Raw genomic sequence first — 21595 nt, forward strand, 5'->3', positions numbered from 1 at the left:
GAATTATTTGAGCACTGTATGGGGGCATTCACGTACTGTAGGTATGGCACTTAGATTTGCAGTGTATGGTGGTGGCAGAACTGTATAGACAACTGTGTGGAGTGTTATTTATCTGACGCTGATGCAAATAGGATCAGTTACAGGGGTCGTCCAGTTTAGAACACTTATAAGCCCTATTAGGGAATTCTGAGTTTATAGAGGGGGGGTTCCTTGTCCAGGATTTTAATCTCTTGACCAGAGCCGGGAGTGGTTACAAAGAGCGTCTCAAGCTCTGGAGGACTTGTCCTGTTCTGCATTACACACACAACTCATTAATTCAAATGGGCACTATGTAATGCTTAATTTCACCTGTGGTGGCGCTGCAGTGAAATTGAACACTTACTGCCAGGTTTCCCCACAGATAACAAATGATGGCCGGGAAGGGGGCAGCAAGGGGACATTTTGTGATCTGCTTATTGCCGAAGTGGACAACCCCTTTAAATGATACGCAAATTCACAGGTCCATTAGCTAGAGTCCCAAAATCCAAAAAGCACAGCAGTTCTGTCAGACGATAAAAGCAACTGAGCCAAATGTGGTCTTATAAATAAGATAACTGTTAGCCTATAGATTGATAGTTATCCCACCAATAACATGAACTTTCAGTTTGGCCAAATACGAATATTTCAGTAGAGCAAGTTGAAAGCAACTGTTCAATACCTCTGGTGTTCTCTCCTAGGCAGGGACCGACTGAGAATTGTATGGGCCCCCAGGTGATTAGCATCATGGGCCCATTACCACGGAGGATACAGATGACTATGTTTTTTCCATGCTTTGTATTCATTTAAAGGTTTTCCAGGATTCGTTATAATTGTTAACTACAATAAGATGAAACAGTGAGGTAACCTGAGGCTGAACTAAGGTTCTTCAGATTCAGCCTATCATTTACTACGTATTATGTTTTTTTTGTAAATACAGTATACTTGGATGGATTAAATATTTTACATTTCAATATCTGTAAAATATATTCTCAATGTTACATGTCATATATTTTAAAAGACAAGGATTCAACCAAGATTTTTCTCTTATGTGCAGCTGAGAATGTTTGATTCAAATAATGATGGAAAGTTGGGTCTTACAGAAATGGCAAGGTAAGTCCTTGAAACTATCGCTCGCTTACATAACTGTATGGTTATGGTAGAGGATGAATATATTTTTTACTGCATGCAAAGTTCCTGGAATGGTGCCACAACTTAGGCCCCATGAACACAACCGTGCCTGTAATCCAGGTCTGTGATTACGGGCGCGGCCGGCGGCTGACAGCCGCGGACAGCCACCTGCATTTGGGGGCCGTGCACCCATATAAAGTACGGTCTGTAAAAAGCAAAAAATAGGACGTGTCATAACTTTTGCGGAGCCTTTCTACATCACGGACACCTTCCCGTGAACATACGGGAAGGTGTCCGTGGGCAATAGAAATGAATAGGTCCGTAATTATATGGTGTAATTATGGATGAATTCTAGGGTCGTGTGCATAGGGCCTGACCCATTGCTTTAAGACGCAGCTGGGTTGCAATGCTTTGCACTATGCGACAATATGTGCTGGCTATAGGTGTGATAGCATGTCATGGTAGGCCCTGGTTTCCATCTGTTTGTTTTTTGGGATGTTGCCACACTTGCCATACCAAACCTATATGATGTGTTGTACAGTACATGAGAATACAAATGCACATTTTTTTCATCAATCACTTTTTATATTAAAGATGGAAGATGGAAAAATAGTAGCTATAATCAAGCAGATTTTTTTTTTGTCCATCATCCCATCAACCAAAACAATGCACAGAGAACGCATATCATTCCAATGCTGGATCATGTTTTTCATCCATGGTTTTTTGCAGTGAAGTAAATGGGTTGACAGATAGAAACACTGATGGAGTAGATTACAAATAATGTCAGTTCTCATCCATAGATAATCAAAAAAGGATGGCTCAAATTGTCGTAGGGTAAAAAGAAAAAGGGCCTTGGAGCAAAGTTGTAACAATGCTTTCCTTCACCCGGGGCAAGGATTCGGTTTGATTATCCAGCAGGATGCAGAAATCTTTACTAGATACAAATATTTGTGGATTAAATAAAAAATATTAGTGATTATCTACGGAAATTAGTAACATTGTGTACAGCGGTGGCAGAATAAATCCCAGATCTCAGGTCTTCAGTCCGGTACATCGCCTTTGGTGGTAGGTAGTAATGAGGTTGTGGGGAGGTTAAGGACTGGCTGCAGGGTAAAGCTAAGGTAAGAGTGCTGCTTATTATAGGCATTACATGAGGTTATGGGGGGAATTGCTACTATTTAAGCAATTACATGTGAGTTAGAAAAAAAAAAAACATTTCCTGTTAGACAATCTGCAGTAAACCCCAATTATTAATCTTTTCTGTTGCACTGAATGAGCAGATTACATTGTATCACAGACAACATATTCACAGGAGCAGAAATGTCAGACTAACTCACCAACAAAGTACTGGTTCAACGACATAGAGAAACACTATGTATGCTCGTTCTATGGAGCGGGCTCAGCCCTTAATCCCGCTCCATATCCCCCACCCAACCTCCACTGTATATCCTGTCACCTCTGTTTTAGTAAATACTTGTAACTCTATAAGAAGAAACCATGCTGGAGCACCTTTTCTTGAAACATGGCGTTGTGCCAATTCTCTGTTATTCCTCCTGGAAATGCACGAATAAAATTGACAACTGGGTGTAACCATTCTGCTTGTCAATGGGATTTGTTCCTACACAGTTTGATATTGTCAGCAATGACTGTAGAAAGACAGACTGTGTAGCGACACACCCCATTGACAAGGGGAATGGCAACACCTAGTTGTAAATTTAATCATACATTTCCAGGAGGAATAACAGGAATGGCACCACGTCATGTTTTTTATCATTATTTTATTTATTTTTTTAAAGTGCTTGTTATTTCTTGGGGAATACAAGTATTTACTAAAACGGACATGTCGGGAAAAATGACAGATCCTCTTTAAATAATTGTATTATAAGAATAATAATAATAATTATTATTATTATTATTAATAATAATACTAATAATAATATTTTTTTCTTTGTTAAGCATGGTGCAATACATATTAACTAGTACGTATATAACCACTGATGAGCAAATGTCTCATATTCTTTTGTTATCTATTATTAGCTTTACATTGGTAGCTCTATTTATATAAATGACAAATCCTGGAAGTCTACACTAGAGCATGAGGAGTAGATACTGACATGAGGAGCAGATACGGACATGAGGTGCAGATACGGACATGAGGAGCAGATACGGACATGAGGAGCAGATACGGACATGAGGAGCAGATACTGACATGAGGAGCAGATACGAACATGAGGTGCAGATACGGACATGAGGAGCAGATACGGACATGAGGAGCAGATACGGACATGAGGTGCAGATACTGACATAAGGTGCAGATACTGACATGAGGAGTAGATACGGACATGAGGTGCAGATACGGACATGAGGTGCAGATACGGACATGAGGAGCAGATACGGACATGAGGAGCAGATACTGACATGAGGAGCAGATACTGACATGAGGAGCAGATACTGACATGAGGTGCAGATACGGACATGAGGTGCAGATACTGACATGAGGAGCAGATACTGACATGAGGAGCAGATACTGACATGAGGTGCAGATACGGACATGAGGTTCAGATACGGACATGAGGTTCAGATACGGACATGAGGTTCAGATACGGACATGAGGTGCAGATACTGACATGAGGTTCAGATACTGACATTAGGTTCAGATACTGACATGATGTGCAGATACTGGAATCGCTGCAACTGGCTGCAAAAAATGCAACCACTGCATGAGGTTCAGATACTAACATGAGGTTCAGATACTGACATGAGGTTCAGATACTGACATGAGGTTCAGATACTGACATGAGGTGCAGATACTGACATGAGGAGCAGATACTGACATGAGGAGCAGATACTGACATGAGGAGCAGATACTGACATGAGGAGCAGATACTGACATGAGGAGCAGATGCTGACATGAGGAGCAGATGCTGACATGAGGTGCAGATACTGACATGAGGTGCAGATACTGACATGAGGTGCAGATACTGACATGAGGTGCAGATACTGACATGAGGAGAAGATACGGACATGAGGAGCAGATACTGACATGAGGAGCAGATACTGACATGAGGTGCAGATACTGACATGAGGTGCAGATACTGGAATCGCTGCAACCCGCTGCAAGAAAGGCAACCACTGCTATTTGTTTCCGGTATTACCTCCCCATTCACATCAATAGGGAAAACACGCAACAAATAAGCAGCGTTTACGCAAATACAATTGACATGCTTCGGAATAAAATTCTGCACTGCAGGTCAATTTTTGAGTGTTCTTTCTGCTCAGTATTTAAGCAGCGTGTGGATGAGATTTGTTCTATCTCTGCTGCTATTGTATTATGCTGCAGATTTTCCGCAACGAATTCCGCAGTATTTACACATGTGAACTGACCTCATCCATTACAATCTGTGCATCTGTGTGTATATCACATGACCATGGACCGAATTGTATCCACTGGAAGTAAACAATGAATGTTACTACTAAATGACAACAAGCAGAGTTCTTGAACACTGTGAAGAATTAGTACAGACAGATTGGTAAATTGTATAGCTTTTAATCATACAAAAAAAATAACCTTAATTTGCTGAAAGGGGACAAACCATTTAAGATTAGAACATAATGGGACACATGCTGCTTGCAGGGCTCTAGGGTATGCGTTATAATGGGCGATCTAACTGCGATCAATACGCTCCGTCCTGCTATAGTACAAGAGCACTGCTTCATGTCATGGACTGGGCACTCCTGTTTATGTACCTTTGTACGAGTAACAGACTATTTTATGCCTATCCTTATTTTTTTTAAAAACGACTTTTAACCCAGCAGCATGGTGTCTTCACTGTCATTTCCTGTAATGACTTTAATTGCAGACTTTGTATATACAGCAGTGCCCATGGAAAGGCACTATATATTGTTTGACTATAATGATGGAGGAGTCACTTCAAAGTACAATTCTATGGTATATTAAGATGTCAAAAAATATAATGTCATATAAATCAGAAAAAAATTTGCTTCACGTGATCTGAACTACTTAACACACTCATAACATTGTCATAACAAATCATAAGTCTATATTCTCATGGAGCATTTTCACTGCAGCGTTTCCTTAGCAGTTTTCCTTATACATGGACTTTCTTACTCCCAGGGTGCATGAGGGTATTACTTCCTCAGTATTAAGTGTCTCCCCTTTTTTGTATTAGTCCGTAAGCTTCGAAGGTGCAAGGGAGTAACAAACAGTTGTATGCAGCATCAGACTGTCTATGGCAGGTGTGTATGCAGGTGGGTGACCGGGTGACCAGAAGCCTCAACCTCATAACAACAACTAGAACTCCCTGTCCCCAGTTAGAGTAGGAAGATCAGCTGCGGAGCAGCGAGAAACATTCATCAGCTTATGTGGAGTTTCATTATTTGGATGGAGAAGCACTTTAAAGGCTTTTATTCCATTTCTAGGCTTAATTGACGGAATGGTAAATGTATTATTATTATCATATACTGTGGAGCTCTACAGGAACAAGGCTATTTTCAGCTTCTGTTTTCCATAGAAGTCATAAAGAGCAGAGGTTACAGTTCTTCCAATAGGCCTATGTCTGAATGTGAACCACTAGAAATATTATAATAGGGAATTATGTTATGAGCGACTGCCTAATATAGGGATATTGCTCCTTTTAGGAGTGGAAGTGATCAGACCTATGGTGTTTTATTTCTTGTTTTATCATTTTTATGACATATTATTTTACTTTCTTGCTTCATGAAACATATTATAATAATAATAATAATAATAATAATAATAATAATAATAATAATAATAATAATAATAATTATTAAAGGAACACTAAGCAAAACTTAGACACTGTGCTCTGGTTAGAACAAGGCCTCAGGGGGGCGGTGCATGACACAGGGAATCAAAGTTTAACATGCGTATCCTTAACTTTCTATGGTTTGATATTAGAAAGGTTTGTACGTGCCTGCATAGATTATTTTAAAGTATTGCTACAGTCTTTAACATTAAAAACTTTGTTTTCTCCCTAAGATTGCTGCCAGTCCAAGAAAACTTTCTTCTAAAATTTCAGGTATGAGTAAAATTTCGTCACATTCAAATAAAAATCAGTATCAGTCCATATGAATGTTATTACATTAGTTAGTGCCGGGGTTTAGATAAACAGGGTGCAGGGGCAGCAGTCGCACTTGGGCCCTGGTGCCAAAGGTCCCTTTGCCGTATAAGAAAAAGAAGAAGACACCAGTATAAGGCTATGTTCACACGGAGTATTTTGCCGAGTTTTTTGACGCGGAAACCGCGTCGCAAAATTCGGCAAAAACGGCCCGAGAACGCCTCCCATTGATTTCAATGGGAGGCGTCGGCGTCTTTTTCCCGCGAGCAGTAAAACTGCCTCGCGGGAAAAAGAAGCGACATGCCCTATCTTCGAGCGCTTCCGCCTCTGACCTCCCATTGACTTCAATGGGAGGCAGAGAAAGCGTATTTCACGCTGTTTTATGCCCGCGGCGCTCAATGGCCGCAGGCGAAAAACGGCGAGAAAATCACCGCGAAAATCGGCGTGCAGGGAGAGGAAAATCTGCCTCAAAGTTCCAAACAGAATTTTGAGGCAGATATTCCTCCCCCAAAATACTCCGTGTGAACATAGCCTTATACTGTAAATGGCGCACTGTTAGTGTAGGGCCTATTTACCGACTTTGTATTGAGGTTCAGAGGCTTCTCTGGGAATGCTGGTAGAGAAATGAATCATAGTCTGTTTGACTAATAGTGGAAAAAGGTTAACCCCTTGATAACTCTCACCGTAATGTTGCAGCGCAGGAAGGAGCCTGCAGAGGACCTTCACCGTACTATTATGGCATTCTGATCTAGTGCGCACTGTTACTGTGTCCACGCCATCAGGATTAGGACTACGGCTGTAGTACACAGGCAGGGTCCTGCTCTAACAACAGAGGTCAGAGAAACCTCTGATCTCCGTTATTTATTCTGATATTCACATCAGTTAAAAGGGTATTCACAGCTGAAACATTTAAGGATATGCTATAAATGTCTGACAGATACAAATCCCAGCTACCAACCCCCCTACCGCCTGGTTGGTGGCCGCCACATCCTAGCAGAGAATGAACGGAGAGGTGGTTGTGCATGTGCGCGGCTGTCTTCATTCATTCTTATGGGAGTTACGGAAACGGCAGGACAGGGTCGGGTGATCCCCAATCTGGTAATAGGGGCAGATCCCAGAACTGAGACCCACATCTACCAGATATTTATGGCATATGCCGTGGATATGCCATAATGTTTTCATTGGGAATAACCCTTTAACTAAGCTCTGTCTCTTAGCTAATGATATTCATATAATTAGGAACTACTATCTCTTCTTTACATCTGGCGTTTTTTATTTTTTTATTATTATTATCTTACAGAATGTTAAGATGTGTGGCAAAGAATTTAACAAAGCCTTTGAATTATATGACAAGGTATGTTTCTGATGTTTATATGCAAATCTTTTACATCTCCTGCACACGACCGAGTTCGGGCCGTGAAAAAAGGTCCGTGTGTCGGCCGCATTTCCAATCCGACCGCGGTACAGGTGAACGGGACTCCTGGCACCATAGATGTTTTATGATGCAAGGAGTCTCTGACTCCCCACGGAACTGCTGTTCCGTACTGTATAATTTTATACAGTAGTTTCGTGGGGAGGCAGAGACTCCTAGCATCATAAATGTCTATAATGGCAGGAGTCCTATTCACCTGTACCGTGGTCAGGCTGTGAATTGTTTTTCACGGCCAGAACTCGGTCGTGTGCAAGAGGTGTTACTGTGATACACTACCTGGTAAAAAGTATGTGGACATTTCTACTAATTATTGAGTTTAGATGTTTGTCACACCCATTGCAAACAAGTGAATAAAATAAAGCACACGGCCATTCAATCTCCATAGACAGAGACTTGTAGAGGTAGTAGTAGTAGTAGTAGTAGTAGTAGTAGTAGTAGTAGTAGTAGTAGTAGAAGAAGTAGTAGCAGTAGCAATAGTAGTAGTAGTAGTAGTAGTAGTAGTGGTAGTAGCAGTAGCGGTAGTGGTAGTAGTGGTAGTAGTGGTAGTAGTGGTAGTAGTAGTAGTAGTAGTAGCAGTAGTAGTGGTAGTGGTAGTAGTAGTGGTAGTGATAGTGGTAGTAGTAGTGGTAGTGTTAGTGGTAGTAGTAGTAGTAGTAGTGGTAGTGGTAGTAGTAGTAGTAGTAGTAGTAGTAGTGGTAGTAGTAGTAGTAGTAGTAGTAGTAGTAGTAGTAGTAGTAGTGGTATGAGTCATACTGGAGAGCTCAGTTACTTTACTGTCAGAAAATGCCACCTTTGCCACAAGTAAGTTCGTAACATTTCTGATCTTCTAGATCTGCTCTGGTCAGCGCTTACTGCATTTATTATGAAGTGGAAGCGTAAATCCCCTATCCTCTGTTGTAGCACTAACTACAGAGTCACAAGCAGCCTCTAGAAGTGACATCAGCACAAGAATTGTGTGTCTGGAGCTTCATGAAATGGGTTTCAATGGTCGAGCGACTACGCACAAGCCTAAGATCACCGTGCACAATGCTATGTGTCGGCTGGAGTGGTGTAGAGGTCGCCAGCACCGGACTCTGAAGTAGTGGAAACATGTCCCCTGGAGTGACGATGGATCATAACTCACTATTTGGCAGTCGCCAGGAGGACACTACCTACCGAAAGGCATAATGCCTGCTGTAAAATTTGGTGGAGGAGGGATAATGGTCTGGGGCTATTTTCAGGGTTTGTGCTAGGCCCTAATTTCCATTGAAAGATAATATTATTACTACAGCATAACAAGACATTTTAGACAATTGTAACATCCAACTTTGTGATAACAGTTTGGGGATGGTCCTTTCCTGTTCCAGCATGACTGTGCCCAATGCACAAAGCAAGGTCCATAAAAACATGGTGTGGAAGAACATGACTGCCCCGCACACAGCCCAGATCTCAACCCCATCACACACCTTTGGGATGAATTGAACGCCGATTGCGAGCCAGGTCTTCCCATCCAACATCAGTGTCTGACCTCACAAACGTTCTTTTGGCTAAATGAGCTAAAATTCTCACAGACACAATCCAAAATGAACAATCCCAGAAGAGTGGAAGCTGTTAAGGCAAAAGGGCCCCACTCCATATTAACGCCTATTGTTTTGGAATGAGATGTCCAACAAGCTCATATAGGTGTGATGTCAGGTGTCCATATACTTTAGGCCAAATAGTGTACTGTATTTATTTAATGAGCAGATATTAATAATTAGTTATTTTATTGCACACCAGACTTGCTGAATATAAAGGACACTGCATGACATTTCCAGTCGACTATAGTTATTAAGGGAGAATCACCAAATTCACAACATAAAACTGTGGAGCCATAGGTAGTCTGGGTGCTCCCGTGTGGTGCCTATATATTACACCGTACTATGGCATCTGCGGGAACGTGCCACAATTTATGAAATTGGATGTACCATTTGGCCTCATAGAAATCTATTTATGCTGTATTACCGCTCTGTGCAATGTGGAAATTATATGGAGCCATAATACGGTCATGTGCCTGAGCTCTAGAGTTGACTTTAGACATTGTGGTTGCATGTTCTGATATAAGATTATAAAATGGGGGCGGCTCCGTTCAGCTCCGAGATGGTATAGAGCCGTAATATATTAGTGTTCACCAAGAGATAGAACCTCCCAAATAGATGTTTGAAATCAGCACTTAGGCTATAGTCCTAGACCAATATTTTACCAGTCCCATGAATTCAGTAATTAGGGGCAATACATGGATGTTTATTACATCCATATATGTCTGTATTCGTAAATACTTGTATTACCCATGAAATAATTCTGGAGCATGTTTTTTTTAGAACCCTGTATTGTGCCGTTCTTCTGTTATTCCTCCTGGAAATGTATAAATAAATTGAAAACTGGGTGTTACCATGCTCCTCATTGGGATGTGCCCCGAGAGTAGACAGTCTGATGCTGTCAGTACTGTACAGTGTCCGACTGTGTAGGGACATGCCCCATTAATAAGAGGAATGGTAACACCCAGTTGTCATTTTATTCATACATTTCCAGGAGGAATAACAGGGGAATGGCACAATTCAGAGTTCTAATAAAACATGCTCCAGAATTGTTTTTTTCATGAGGAATACAAGTATTTACTAATACAGACACATTAGGAGACCCATAGGTCCTTTGTAAATAGGTATGCCGGTCTCAGCAAATGAATGTTATTTTTTGTATAATTAAAAATTATACAATTTTCCAAAGCACGGCTCGTTACAAGACACAGCTCAGATACTGTAACTGTAACAAGCTGTGCACCTGTGTGTCCATTACATAACCAGGACAGGTTTCCATCCGACGGAACTAAACAATAAAGGTTACTGTAGAATGACAGCAAGCAGAGATCTTGAAAACCATTAGGAAATGATACAGAAATTTATTGGAAAATTGTATAACTTCTAATTATTCAAAAAATGTAAGTGATTGTGGCTCATATTGCCTAGAACACTGCTAGGCCTAAATGAGTCGGTCCCCAACTTTTTACTGCATTACATTTCACCACCCGTAACTTATTTCTATAGTTACAATAGTTTCCTTGTTTCTATTGCTTCCTTATATGCGTTACAACTCGCTCATGGTCACAACTTCAAGACTATATAAAACAAGAAAACTATATTAAACTTTACAATTCATTAAAAAAAAGTCAGTAAAAATGATTCATTGGCACGTTTGCATGAAGCGCAGTCTTGAAGGCAGCGGCGCGCGCATTAAATGCATGTCTTTCCCTTGACGACTTTCTATTTATCATACAGGATGGCAGTGGCTATATAGATGAAAATGAATTGGACGCCTTACTGAAAGATCTCTGCGAGAAGGATAAAAAGGTAAATCTCCGACTTTATTTTTGGAAGGGATAATTTGGTTTTAAATTAGATTTGAAAAATCTGGCTAATTTATAAAGGCAGGAAAAGCGAAGAACTGGAATTGCTGCAAATCCATTTCATCTCTTCAGCCCAAATCTTAAGAATTCAAGTCCTGCCATAGGCACATTTTAACAAAACCTCTAAAAGTAATTCAGTCATATAAAATAAAGTAACAAGTGACTTTCTAAGGAGACAATAGTTTACACGGACCGCCGTGTAAAGCTGGAGGGTCACGTGGCTTTCCAAATTGGATTACAAGGTATTATCTCTTCTTTAAATAGGAACTAGACATTAACAGCATTTCAACTTACAAGAAAAGCATCATGGCCTTATCAGACGGAGGGAAGCTGTACAGAACGGAGCTGGCGCTAGTCCTTTGTGCCGATGAAAACTAGCGACTTGTCTTCTGCTAACTGTATCTCACAGGCACTAGGAGGAAATAGGCTCCAACATCAAACTTCTTTTATATCTGTAAATCTAAATGCATATAGAGAATTAGCCAGAATGTGCTGCAAATTATTCTTTTTTTCCTTTTTAATTTGTTTCTATACTGTTTGTAATGTACAGTTTTTGTAACTACAGGGGAGAAACATAAGAACGTCTTTGTAAGAGACCATGTATGTTAAAGAAGAGAAGTAGTGGGGGCGATATGCTAAATAGGTTCACCTATATTATTCACATGCAAAGAGCCCTAGAAATCCCTGTAAACACTCAATTACAGCAAGGCAACCCATAACTTTCTCATGCCAGTGGAACTGTAAATCCCAGCAAGCCCTGCCACCCAAGGCCTCAGGGAAGCTGCCGCACAAGTTTTTGAAGGCTTATCTGAGGAGATGACGCACAATTTATGGCAGGGTCATTAACTAGCGCATGATCTTGGCATATGTATGTAACAGTAGGACTTTCTTTTCTTGTATGGCTTTGGTGCATAGCCCTTTAAACAATCTTTTTTTTTTTTTTTAAATACACTAACGATAGAGCAGGATATGTTTCATTTCTATAAATTTGGTACTTAGAGGCAATAGAGCCACAACCTAAGTGTATGAATGATGTTAAAGGGGGTCTACAGTATATACATATGGCATTGAGTTATCGGAAGGCTACTTTGCTATTTCATTTCAGGGTATGTGATTGTATAGCTATGTTGTGTTTATTTCTACAAGCACATCCAGCTGTAACTACGGGGCCGGCTGTATACCTTAGAGGGAATGTCCATTCTTAAAAAAAAAAAAATATTATCTGAAAATGTCCAGAATTCTGTGCTGAATAATTTCTTCATAAATCTCTATAGGGCTCGGGGCTCCGTTTTTATCATACAGAGCTACAAATTCCAAAACAAAGTTTAGCCTGTCTGCACTAGAGGGAGACTACGAGCTTACTGCATACTGTTTATACAATGTACTTAATAAGGCCTAGTTCACACTGAGTTTTTTGGCTCTGTTTTTGATGTGGAAACTGCGCCAAAAAACAGCTTTCAATGGGAGGTGGAATCGTTTTTTTTCCCACCAGCGGTAAAAAAATGCTCGCAGGAAACAAAAAGCGACATGCACTTTATTCAGGCATTTCCATTTCTGACGTCCCATTGGCATCTATGGGAGGCAGAGAGAGCATTTTCGCTGCATTTTTTGCCAGCGGCGCTCAATGGCTACAGCCGAAAAACACAGTTAAAACGCGGCAAATAGGGCAGGCAGGTCAGGATCTTCTGCCTGCAAAAAACTTTGTGTGAACTAGGCCTAACAATGCCAATACATGTAGTAAGTTCCTAAACTCCCTCTAGTGGCAGCAGCAGGAAGACATTATTTTATAATTCTAACTCTATGTTTATGCGGGAGATTTGGAGCTCTGTATCAGAAAAAAAGGAGCTCCAAACATTATAAAGATATATTAAGAAATTAATCAGCACATAATTTAGAACCTAAAAATCCATGGTGTTAAAAGTGGACATTCACTTTAAAGGGGTTGTCCAGGATTAGATAAACATGGCTGCTGTCTTCCAAAAACAGTGCCACACCCGTCTACAGGTGATATGTGGTATTACAGCCCCATTTTCTTCAAAGGAGCCGAGATGAAATAAAAGACATATAGACAGGTGTGGCACTGTTTCTGGAAGAAAGCAGCCATGTTTATTTAATCATGGACAACCAACCACATCCTTTAGCGTTCGTTAACTACACGCTGTCTTAATATTGTGGAGCCCCTTTAAAAACTGACTTTGAAATGAACAATGTATCTTCTAATAAACATACACTTTTGGCCGGTGATGAAGAGAACAATATAAAAAAAACTGTACAGTTTTAAGCTGCAAGCTGTCTTGGTCTTTTCTTTTAAAGTCAACTAAGAAATTGCATAATTAAACCATTTATTGAAAAGCATGTCGTCTGTTATCATTCAGGCTAGATTTAGTTGAATGGGATTATCTGGATGGGATCTGAAGCAAATCCTTAGTCAAGGGGGTTGTAGTCCTGTCAAAGGAAATAGTGGTCATCATTGACAGAACCAGCTGTCCCTAGACTTCTTATTGGTGTCTATTGCGTTGAATTTACGATTTATAAGGGACTCTTACTAACATATTTTGAGTTTGCTTTTTCGCTGCACGTGAAAAGCTTAAGAAGTTGGATAGACTTTACTAATGGTGAACAAGTGGGATGTGGCACAGTATCATTTACTTTTAAAGGCTGGCTACTTTTACAGCCAAATGTTTTTACATTTCTCTAATGCAGCTAAAATGTAAAATTAAGCAAATCGGCAATGTATACATCTCCTATGCAGACCATGTGTCTCTATGGTTACAGACTACAAACAAACCCTGTGTAGTCTGATCCTGCAGTCATACTTCCTGTCATCCATCCTCTACCTCCTGCTTTCCTACCATGTGAATGTGTCAACACCCTAAAGAGCATTTTCACCCAAAACGTTAAATAAGCCATATATTAGTAGATCAGAACAGTAGCCAAAGTTTGACTATTACATTTCACAGACTTGATGGTAATTTTTGCAAAGTGACACCATGTAATAAAACCAGTAATGATCACATGTCATTCTGTCAGCATGTTGAAGCAATAAAAAAAGTGCCAGTCTTACCATCAGCTACTGAAAAGCTAACTTAAAAGTGATATCCAATATGGCTGCATTTCCTGCTGTCACTTTTTTAAAAATGGCATCTATAACAAGGCAGAAAAATGTGAATGTTACTAAATAAAACATCATTATCAAACTGTCATTAGTTCTTGAACTTTTGATTTACCAATATGTGCACAATTTTATGTGTTGGATGGAAATCCTCTATAATTTTCGTGCACTAGAGAACATCAAACATTTTTCTGCTTCTGGAAAGCTGCCTATTTCCATTGTGATGTGTGTGATTACATCTTGTTTTTTTTTTACTATTTGCTCTTTACATATTTGGTAAAGAAGTATGAATTACATAAGAGTTAGGGGTCTCCTATCTTAGCATTTTCAATACACTGGCACCCTCATGGCATCATTCTCATTTTTCATTCTCGAAAGTTGACAGGTGCCCACTGATCGGACCTGTATCATGTCTGTCATATGTACAAAAGTAGAATTTCTGTTTAACTGCCTTCTCTCACTTTATCTAGAATGTAAGCACAGGCAGTAACAATATAGCGCCAATAAACATCTATTATCAAATAATAGCAGAATTTTTTTTAACGAAAGGGTCAAGTTGGTCAAAGCACAAAATGTTGTACTTTTCTCTTATTACGGGTAATTATCCTACCGTATCTGAGCTCTATTAAGACCTAGGTACCATACTGAAGATCTAGGGACAGGCCATAAGAAAAGATGACAGGTTGACAGCACATTGCCAGGTGTTTCTCACATTCCGCACACAATGCTGCTCAACTTGCCAGCTTTTGTTACTTAAAAAAGAGAGATAGGAATCTGTAGACACCGAAGTGTCAGCGCTGGACAACTCCAGTTGTCATTCATTACATTGACGAACAGATATACCATGCAGTGAAATGTATGCCACCTTCATAGTAATGTATAATTACCATTCTCAAACCATGGCTCTCCGATTACTGCTGAACTAGAGGTATTACCATGTGCTGGTATATTGTAATCCATCAACAATAACTGGGCTGCAGGGATGGTGCTGGGTAGGTGAGTAGCACCCAAGGGGCTGGCATATGAGGGAGCACAATACCCCCATCTGGCGCACATAGACTTTACAGCTCAATATGGTCTGCAGCACTATGGTCCACTCCACACCTTCGGATGCACAGCCAGGTGATGCCCCGGAGTCCGTATCAGACTCGGTGGCATCACTTATGTGCGTCAAAACCAGGTTACTCTGGGCAACAAGGTAATTTTTTCTGATAGACAGTTTTGATAAATGAGGCACAGTGTTTCAAAAATAACAGTCCCATAGATATTAAATTCCCAATGACATGTTGAATTCAAGTGTAGAACATATATATATATATATATATATATATATATATATATATATATATATATATATATATATATATATATTTATATATATAAGATAGACACTAAGCCTGAATATGTACACGAGGACTATTTTAGTATAATCAGAGAATATATATTACAACTATTTCTGTAATTCTTGTATCATTCTATATATTTCACTTGGAAACAATTGACGGTTAAAGACATGAATAGTATCTTCTTTACTGTAAAATATATAACGCTCCCTGGGAAGAATATAACACGTTCCTACACTTTTCTGGCTTAGGAATATGGAATTATACCACTGGCTGTATCAGCAGAAGACAAGGTTTTATATAAATGTTCTGGAATTTTTCATTGGTGGCCAACTCAAAGGATAAACCAATAATGTCAAATCTAAAGACATCCCTTTAATTCAGAAAAATACATGGATTAGAAGTTCATACCCCCAGATATGTACAATACTATTAATGAAGATCCTGTGTGTAGACATCTCATATAAATGATGTGCAGTCGACTGTAGGAAATGTATATCCTTGGTAATTTGCACTGATCTGCAGGTCGTATCGATGATTCTAGTGATGTTTTACACCTTGCTCTCTGTATTCTCAAATTAAAATTTATTGCACAAATTCTGTCTTGTGTTCTTATTGATTTACTTATTTCTCATGAGGGTTATAAATAATAGTGCTTTGTACATCAATCATTTGACCATCCATAAGTGTATCCATAGGTCTATCTATAGGTCCATCCGTAGGTTTATTATAATACTTTCCATAGGTTCATAATTGTGAATAAATATACAGTTGCATGAGGAGATAAAGATTTTGGAGCCCTGTATGATGGTGATCACAAGGGCACAAGCAAGAGTGTATGTACCAGAGAGACTGCCTGCCCTATATGGTATAGAGGTCATGGCATCTGATGGAACATGTGTGGAGTATAGAGAGGGGGCAGCAGCTCAAGTTGGTTATGTTCATAAAGAGACAAGTCATCCGAAGCAAACAGAGGGAAGAGAAACCAGACATACAGTCACCGCCTACTCATCCCTGTAGAGAATAGAGGATGAAAAGGCATGAACCAAACATAATTTTTGTTATGCGGCCTGTTCCCCTCCGATAGATTCAGACCTAACGTTAGCCTATTTATCGGTCATCACAGTGCTGTTTTTGTATATTTTTGTGAACGGAGCCTGTACAGAGGCACATGGATTCTGCTGGCCCATACTACAGAGTCATAGGCAATCTGTGTGCCACCGTATGGAGCCTTTGTGCAGTACTGTTATATACTGTAGAATAGTCCAATGGCATCTGATGGAACATGGCACATTTTTTTTTCTATTAGTGTAAGGCCCTATAGACTTCTTTGTGTAGCGGATTATAACGGCAGTTTTACAGAGCTGTAATACGGTAGTGTATATGAGAATATATTCTACACTATGTAAAACATATTTTCCTGTTGAATGTCATCTGTGCTTCATAAATAAGATGGCTCATTATGAGTATTCATTAGAGGTTCCTCTGACTGGCCTGTCATGTGACCTCAGATTGACTACTGACCGACGTGACCGTGATTGGTCAAAGTTCTTTCTGAACAAGTCTCTGAGCTCCACCCACATAGAGATAGGCAAATCCCTAATTACATTTTCCTGAATATTGTCTCAATGAAACATTACAAAAAGTACTGTAAGATACAACATTTAGCTGAATACTTCCTAAGATCATATCAAAAACATAACTTTGCATACACACAATTCCACTTTCACAATGTCACAGTTCAATCTACATATAAAGTAGGGAAACTTTGTATATACTTTGCTTATTTGTTTTTGTATGAAGTTTGATGTCATATTTTCTTTTCATATACATAGATGCTTCCAAAATTCTTCTGGTTGCACCTGGATCCAGACATGAGACATGACCTCTTAGCTATTAGGATGGATTCACACCAGCATGTTACATCCGTAATGGACGGAACGTATTTCGGCCCCAAGTCCCGGACCGAACACAGTGCAGGGAGCCGGGCTCCTAGCATCATAGTTACATAGTTAGTACGGCTGAAAAAAGACACATGTCCATCAAGTTCAACCAAGGGAAGGGAAAAGGGAAGGAAAAATTTCTACACATAGGAGCTAATATTTTTTTGTTCTAGGAAATTATCTAACCCTTTTTTAAAGCCATCTACTGTCCCTGCTGTGACCAGCTCCTGCGGAATCTAGTTCAAGTTGCTGTGCAATTATCTAAAGTATCGGAAAATGATATTTCTCGTATTATGAGAGCTCAGCTAAGCTGTTAAGTATGTGTCTGACGACAAGCTTGCTGACAGTTTCCTGTAGCATGCTACAGAATTGTGAATGCTGCTCTGGGCTCATGATCAGTGCACTATAAGTATATAGACGTATAACTCTTGTAAAAGTAAATATTATAAAATGATGTTATAACTGGTCTATACATAAGGTATAAACATAAGTGTACAGTGGGGTTTATCCTGGTTTCAAAGCTTGAAATACTCTCTAAAATGTATTAATACTGCATAAATATGCCAAGCAGTAGAAGAAACGGGGCCATGTTTTGCAGACCCCTTGGGAATGCCGTAAACTAAAAGTCTGCACATTATACTTAATTAGTAAAACAGTTCTTGTGAAAAAGAGGAAAAATATCATTCTAAATTAAGGTTTCACGTGTAAGACACTGATTTGCACGTGTTAAGATACTGTACCTACAGGCCCCACATATTACAGTAAAAAATGCAGAATATATATATATATATATATATATATATATATATATATATATATATATATATACAGTGAAGGAAATAAGTATTTGATCCCTTTCTGATTTTGTAAGTTTGCCCGCTGTCAAAAACATGAACAGTCTAGAATTTTTAGGCTAGGTTAATTTTACCAGTGAGAGATAGATTATATTAAAAAAAAAAAAAAACAGAAAATCACATTGTCAAAATTATATATATTTATTTGCATTGTGCACAGAGAAATAAGTATTTGATCCCTTTGGCAAACAAGACTTAATACTTGGTGGCAAAACCCTTGCTGGCAAGCACAGCAGTCAGACGTTTTTTGTAGTTGATGATGAGGTTTGCACACATGTTAGATGGAATTTTGGCCCACTCCTCTTTGCAGATCATCTGTAAATCATTAAGATTTTGAGGCTGTCACTTGGCAACTCGGATCTTCAGCTCCCTCCATAAGTTTTCGATGGGATTAAGGTCTGGAGACTGGCTAGGCCACTCCATGACCTTAATGTGCTTCTTTTTGAGCCACTCCTTTGTTGCCTTGGCTGTATGTTTCGGGTCATTGTCGTGCTGGAAGACCCAGCCACGAGCCATTTTTAATGTCCTGGTGGAGGGAAGGAGGTTGTCACTCAGGATTTGACGGTACATGGCTCCATCCATTCTCCCATTGATGTGGTGAAGTAGTCCTGTGCCCTTAGCAGAGAAACACCCCCAAAACATAATGTTTCCACCTCCATGCTTGACAGTGGGAACGGTGTTCTTTGGGTCATAGGCAGCATTTCTCTTCCTCCAAACACGGCGAGTTGAGTTAATGCCAAAGAGCTCAATTTTAGTCTCATCTGACCACAGCACCTTCTCCCAATCACTCTCAGATCATCCAGATGTTCATTTGCAAACTTCAGACGGACCTGAACATGTGCCTTCTTGAGCAGGGGGACCTTGCAGGCACTGCAGGATTTTAATCCATTACGGCATAATGTGTTACCAATGGTTTTCTTGGTGACTGTGGTCCCAGCTGCCTTGAGATCATTAACAAGTTCTCCCCGTGTAGTTTTTGGCTGACCTCTCACCTTCCTCAGGATCAAGGATACCTCACGAGGTGAGATTTTGCATGGAGCCCCAGATCGATGTCGATTGACAGTCATTTTGTATGTCTTCCATTTTCTTACTATTGCACCAACAGTTGTCTCCTTCTCACCCAGCGTCTTACTTATGGTTTTGTAGCCCATTCCAGCCTTGTGCAGGTCTATGATCTTGTCCCTGACATCCTTAGAAAGCTCGTTGGTCTTGCCCATGTTGTAGAGGTTAGAGTCAGACCAGTGGCGTAACTACCGCCGTAGCAGCAATAGCGGCTGCTACGGGGCCCGCGGCATGGGGGGGCCCGTGTTGCCCTCCGGCACGGGCCCCCACCATGGCCGGAGGCTCCGCTAGCAGCCGCTATGGCTGCTACAGCGGGACGCCACTGAACACTACTGCAGAGCAGGGAGCTATCTCCCCGCTCTGCCATTAAGCAAAAGACATGTATCCCCTATCCACAGGATAGGGGATACATGTGTGATCGCTGGCAGCGATAGGGAGAACGGGGGACTGAAAGTCCCCTGAAGTTCTCCATCACAAACCTCGGACTTCCGGGGTCCGTGTCGGCAGCTCCGGAGAAATGAATGGAGCGCCGGTCGCGCTTGTGCGCCCATCGCTCCTTTCATTTTTATTGAGCTGCGCAGACGCCGGAAGTCAGAGGTTAGTTAGTCATGGAGAACTTGGGGGACTTTCGGTCCCCCGTTCTCCCTATCGCTGCCAGCGATCACACATGTATCCCCTATCCTGTGGATAGGAGATACATGTCTCTTGTCGGACACGCTGTAGGTCGCATTTTTTTGGGAAGGGGGATGCTGTATGGCGTTCTCTACAGGGGGGGACGACGACGCTGTATGGCGTTCCCTACAGGGGGGGGACGCTGTATGGAGCTTCCTACAGGGGGGGACGCTGTTTGGCGCTCCCTACAGGGGGGGGGGCGCTGTATGGCGTTCCCTACAGGGGGGGCACTGTATGGCGTTCCCTACAAGGGGGGGGGGCGCTGTATGGCGTTCCCTACAGGGGGGGCTCTGTATGGCGTTCTCTACAGGGGGGGGCTGTATGGCGTTACCTACAGGGGGGGCTGTATGGCGTTATCTACAGGGGGCTGTATGGCGTTATCTACAGAGGGGGCTGTATGGCGTTATCTACAGTGGGGGCTGTATGGCGTTATCTACAGTGGGGGCTGTATGGCGTTATCTACAGGGGGCTGTATGGCGTTATCTACAGAGGGGGCTGTATGGCGTTATCTACAGAGGGGGCTGTATGGCGTTATCTACAGTGGGGGCTGTATGGCGTTATCTACAGAGGGGTCTGTATGGCGTTATCTACAGAGGGGACTGTATGGCGTTCTCTACAGGGGGGGATGTATGGAGTTATCTACAGGGGGGTTGTATGCCGTTATCTACAGGGGGGGACTGTAAAAAAGGCACTATCTACAAGGGGGGGTTTGTGTGACACCCAGGGGAGAGGGGGCCCCATTCAAAAGTTTGCTATGGGGCCCAGTCTTTCCTAGTTATGCCCCTGAGTCAGACTGATTAATTGAGTCTGTGGACAGGAGTCTTTTATACAGGTGACCATGTAAGACAGCTGTCTTTAATGCCAGGCACCAAGTAGATTTGAAGCGTGTAACTGGTCTGGAGGAGGCTGAACTCTTAATGGTTGGTAGGGGATCAAATACTTGTTTCTCTGTGCACAATGCAAATAAATATATAGAATTTTGACTATGTGATTTTCTGTTTTTTTGTTTTTTTATATAATCTCTCTCTCACTGGTAAAATTAACCTAGCCTAAAAATTCTAGACTGTTCATGTCTTTGACAGTGGGCAATCTTACAAAATCAGCAAGGGATCAAATACTTATTTCCTTCACTGTATATACATATACAGTTAGGTCCAGAATTATTTGGATAGTGACACAATCTTCATGATTTGGGCTCTGCTGCCACCACATTGGATTTGAAATGAAACAACTGAGATGCAATTGAAGTGTGGACTTTCAGGTTTAATTCAAGGGGTTGAACAAAAATATCCTGAGAAACGTTTAGGAATTACAACCATTTTTCTACACAGCCGCCTCATTTCAGGGGCTCCCAAGTAATTGGACAAATTAACATTACCATAAATAAAATTTGTTTAATACTTAGTATTGAATCCTTTGCAGGCAATGACTGCCTGAAGTCTGAAACCCATGGACATCACCAAACGCTGGGTTTCCTCCTTTGTGATGCTTTGCCCTGCCTTTACTGCCGC

The 21595-nt window shown here is 40.9% G+C and overlaps 1 protein-coding gene and 1 long non-coding RNA gene across 2 annotated transcripts in view; one reads left to right on the forward strand and one right to left on the reverse strand.

Moving 5' to 3' along the window:
- The window catches only part of CALB1 (calbindin 1), an 85689-nt gene extending 73650 nt beyond the window's left edge, over window positions 1–12039 (forward strand). The window contains exons 7-11 of the mRNA XM_075826021.1: window positions 1073–1128; window positions 6167–6206; window positions 7546–7599; window positions 10971–11042; window positions 11363–12039. Coding sequence (XP_075682136.1) covers window positions 1073–1128; window positions 6167–6206; window positions 7546–7599; window positions 10971–11042; window positions 11363–11476 — 336 coding nt within the window. The 3' untranslated portion in view covers window positions 11477–12039. The remainder of the gene's footprint in view (window positions 1–1072; window positions 1129–6166; window positions 6207–7545; window positions 7600–10970; window positions 11043–11362) is intronic.
- The window catches only part of LOC142651385 (uncharacterized), a 38262-nt gene continuing 27550 nt past the window's right edge, over window positions 10884–21595 (reverse strand). The window contains exons 2-3 of the long non-coding RNA XR_012847615.1: window positions 14163–14242; window positions 10884–11558 (exon numbers count right to left, since the gene is read on the reverse strand). This is a non-coding gene — a long non-coding RNA (uncharacterized LOC142651385). The remainder of the gene's footprint in view (window positions 11559–14162; window positions 14243–21595) is intronic.

The sequence above is a fragment of the Rhinoderma darwinii genome, chromosome 5 (genome assembly GCF_050947455.1).
Source record: "Rhinoderma darwinii isolate aRhiDar2 chromosome 5, aRhiDar2.hap1, whole genome shotgun sequence".
Classification (NCBI taxonomy): domain Eukaryota; kingdom Metazoa; phylum Chordata; class Amphibia; order Anura; family Rhinodermatidae; genus Rhinoderma; species Rhinoderma darwinii.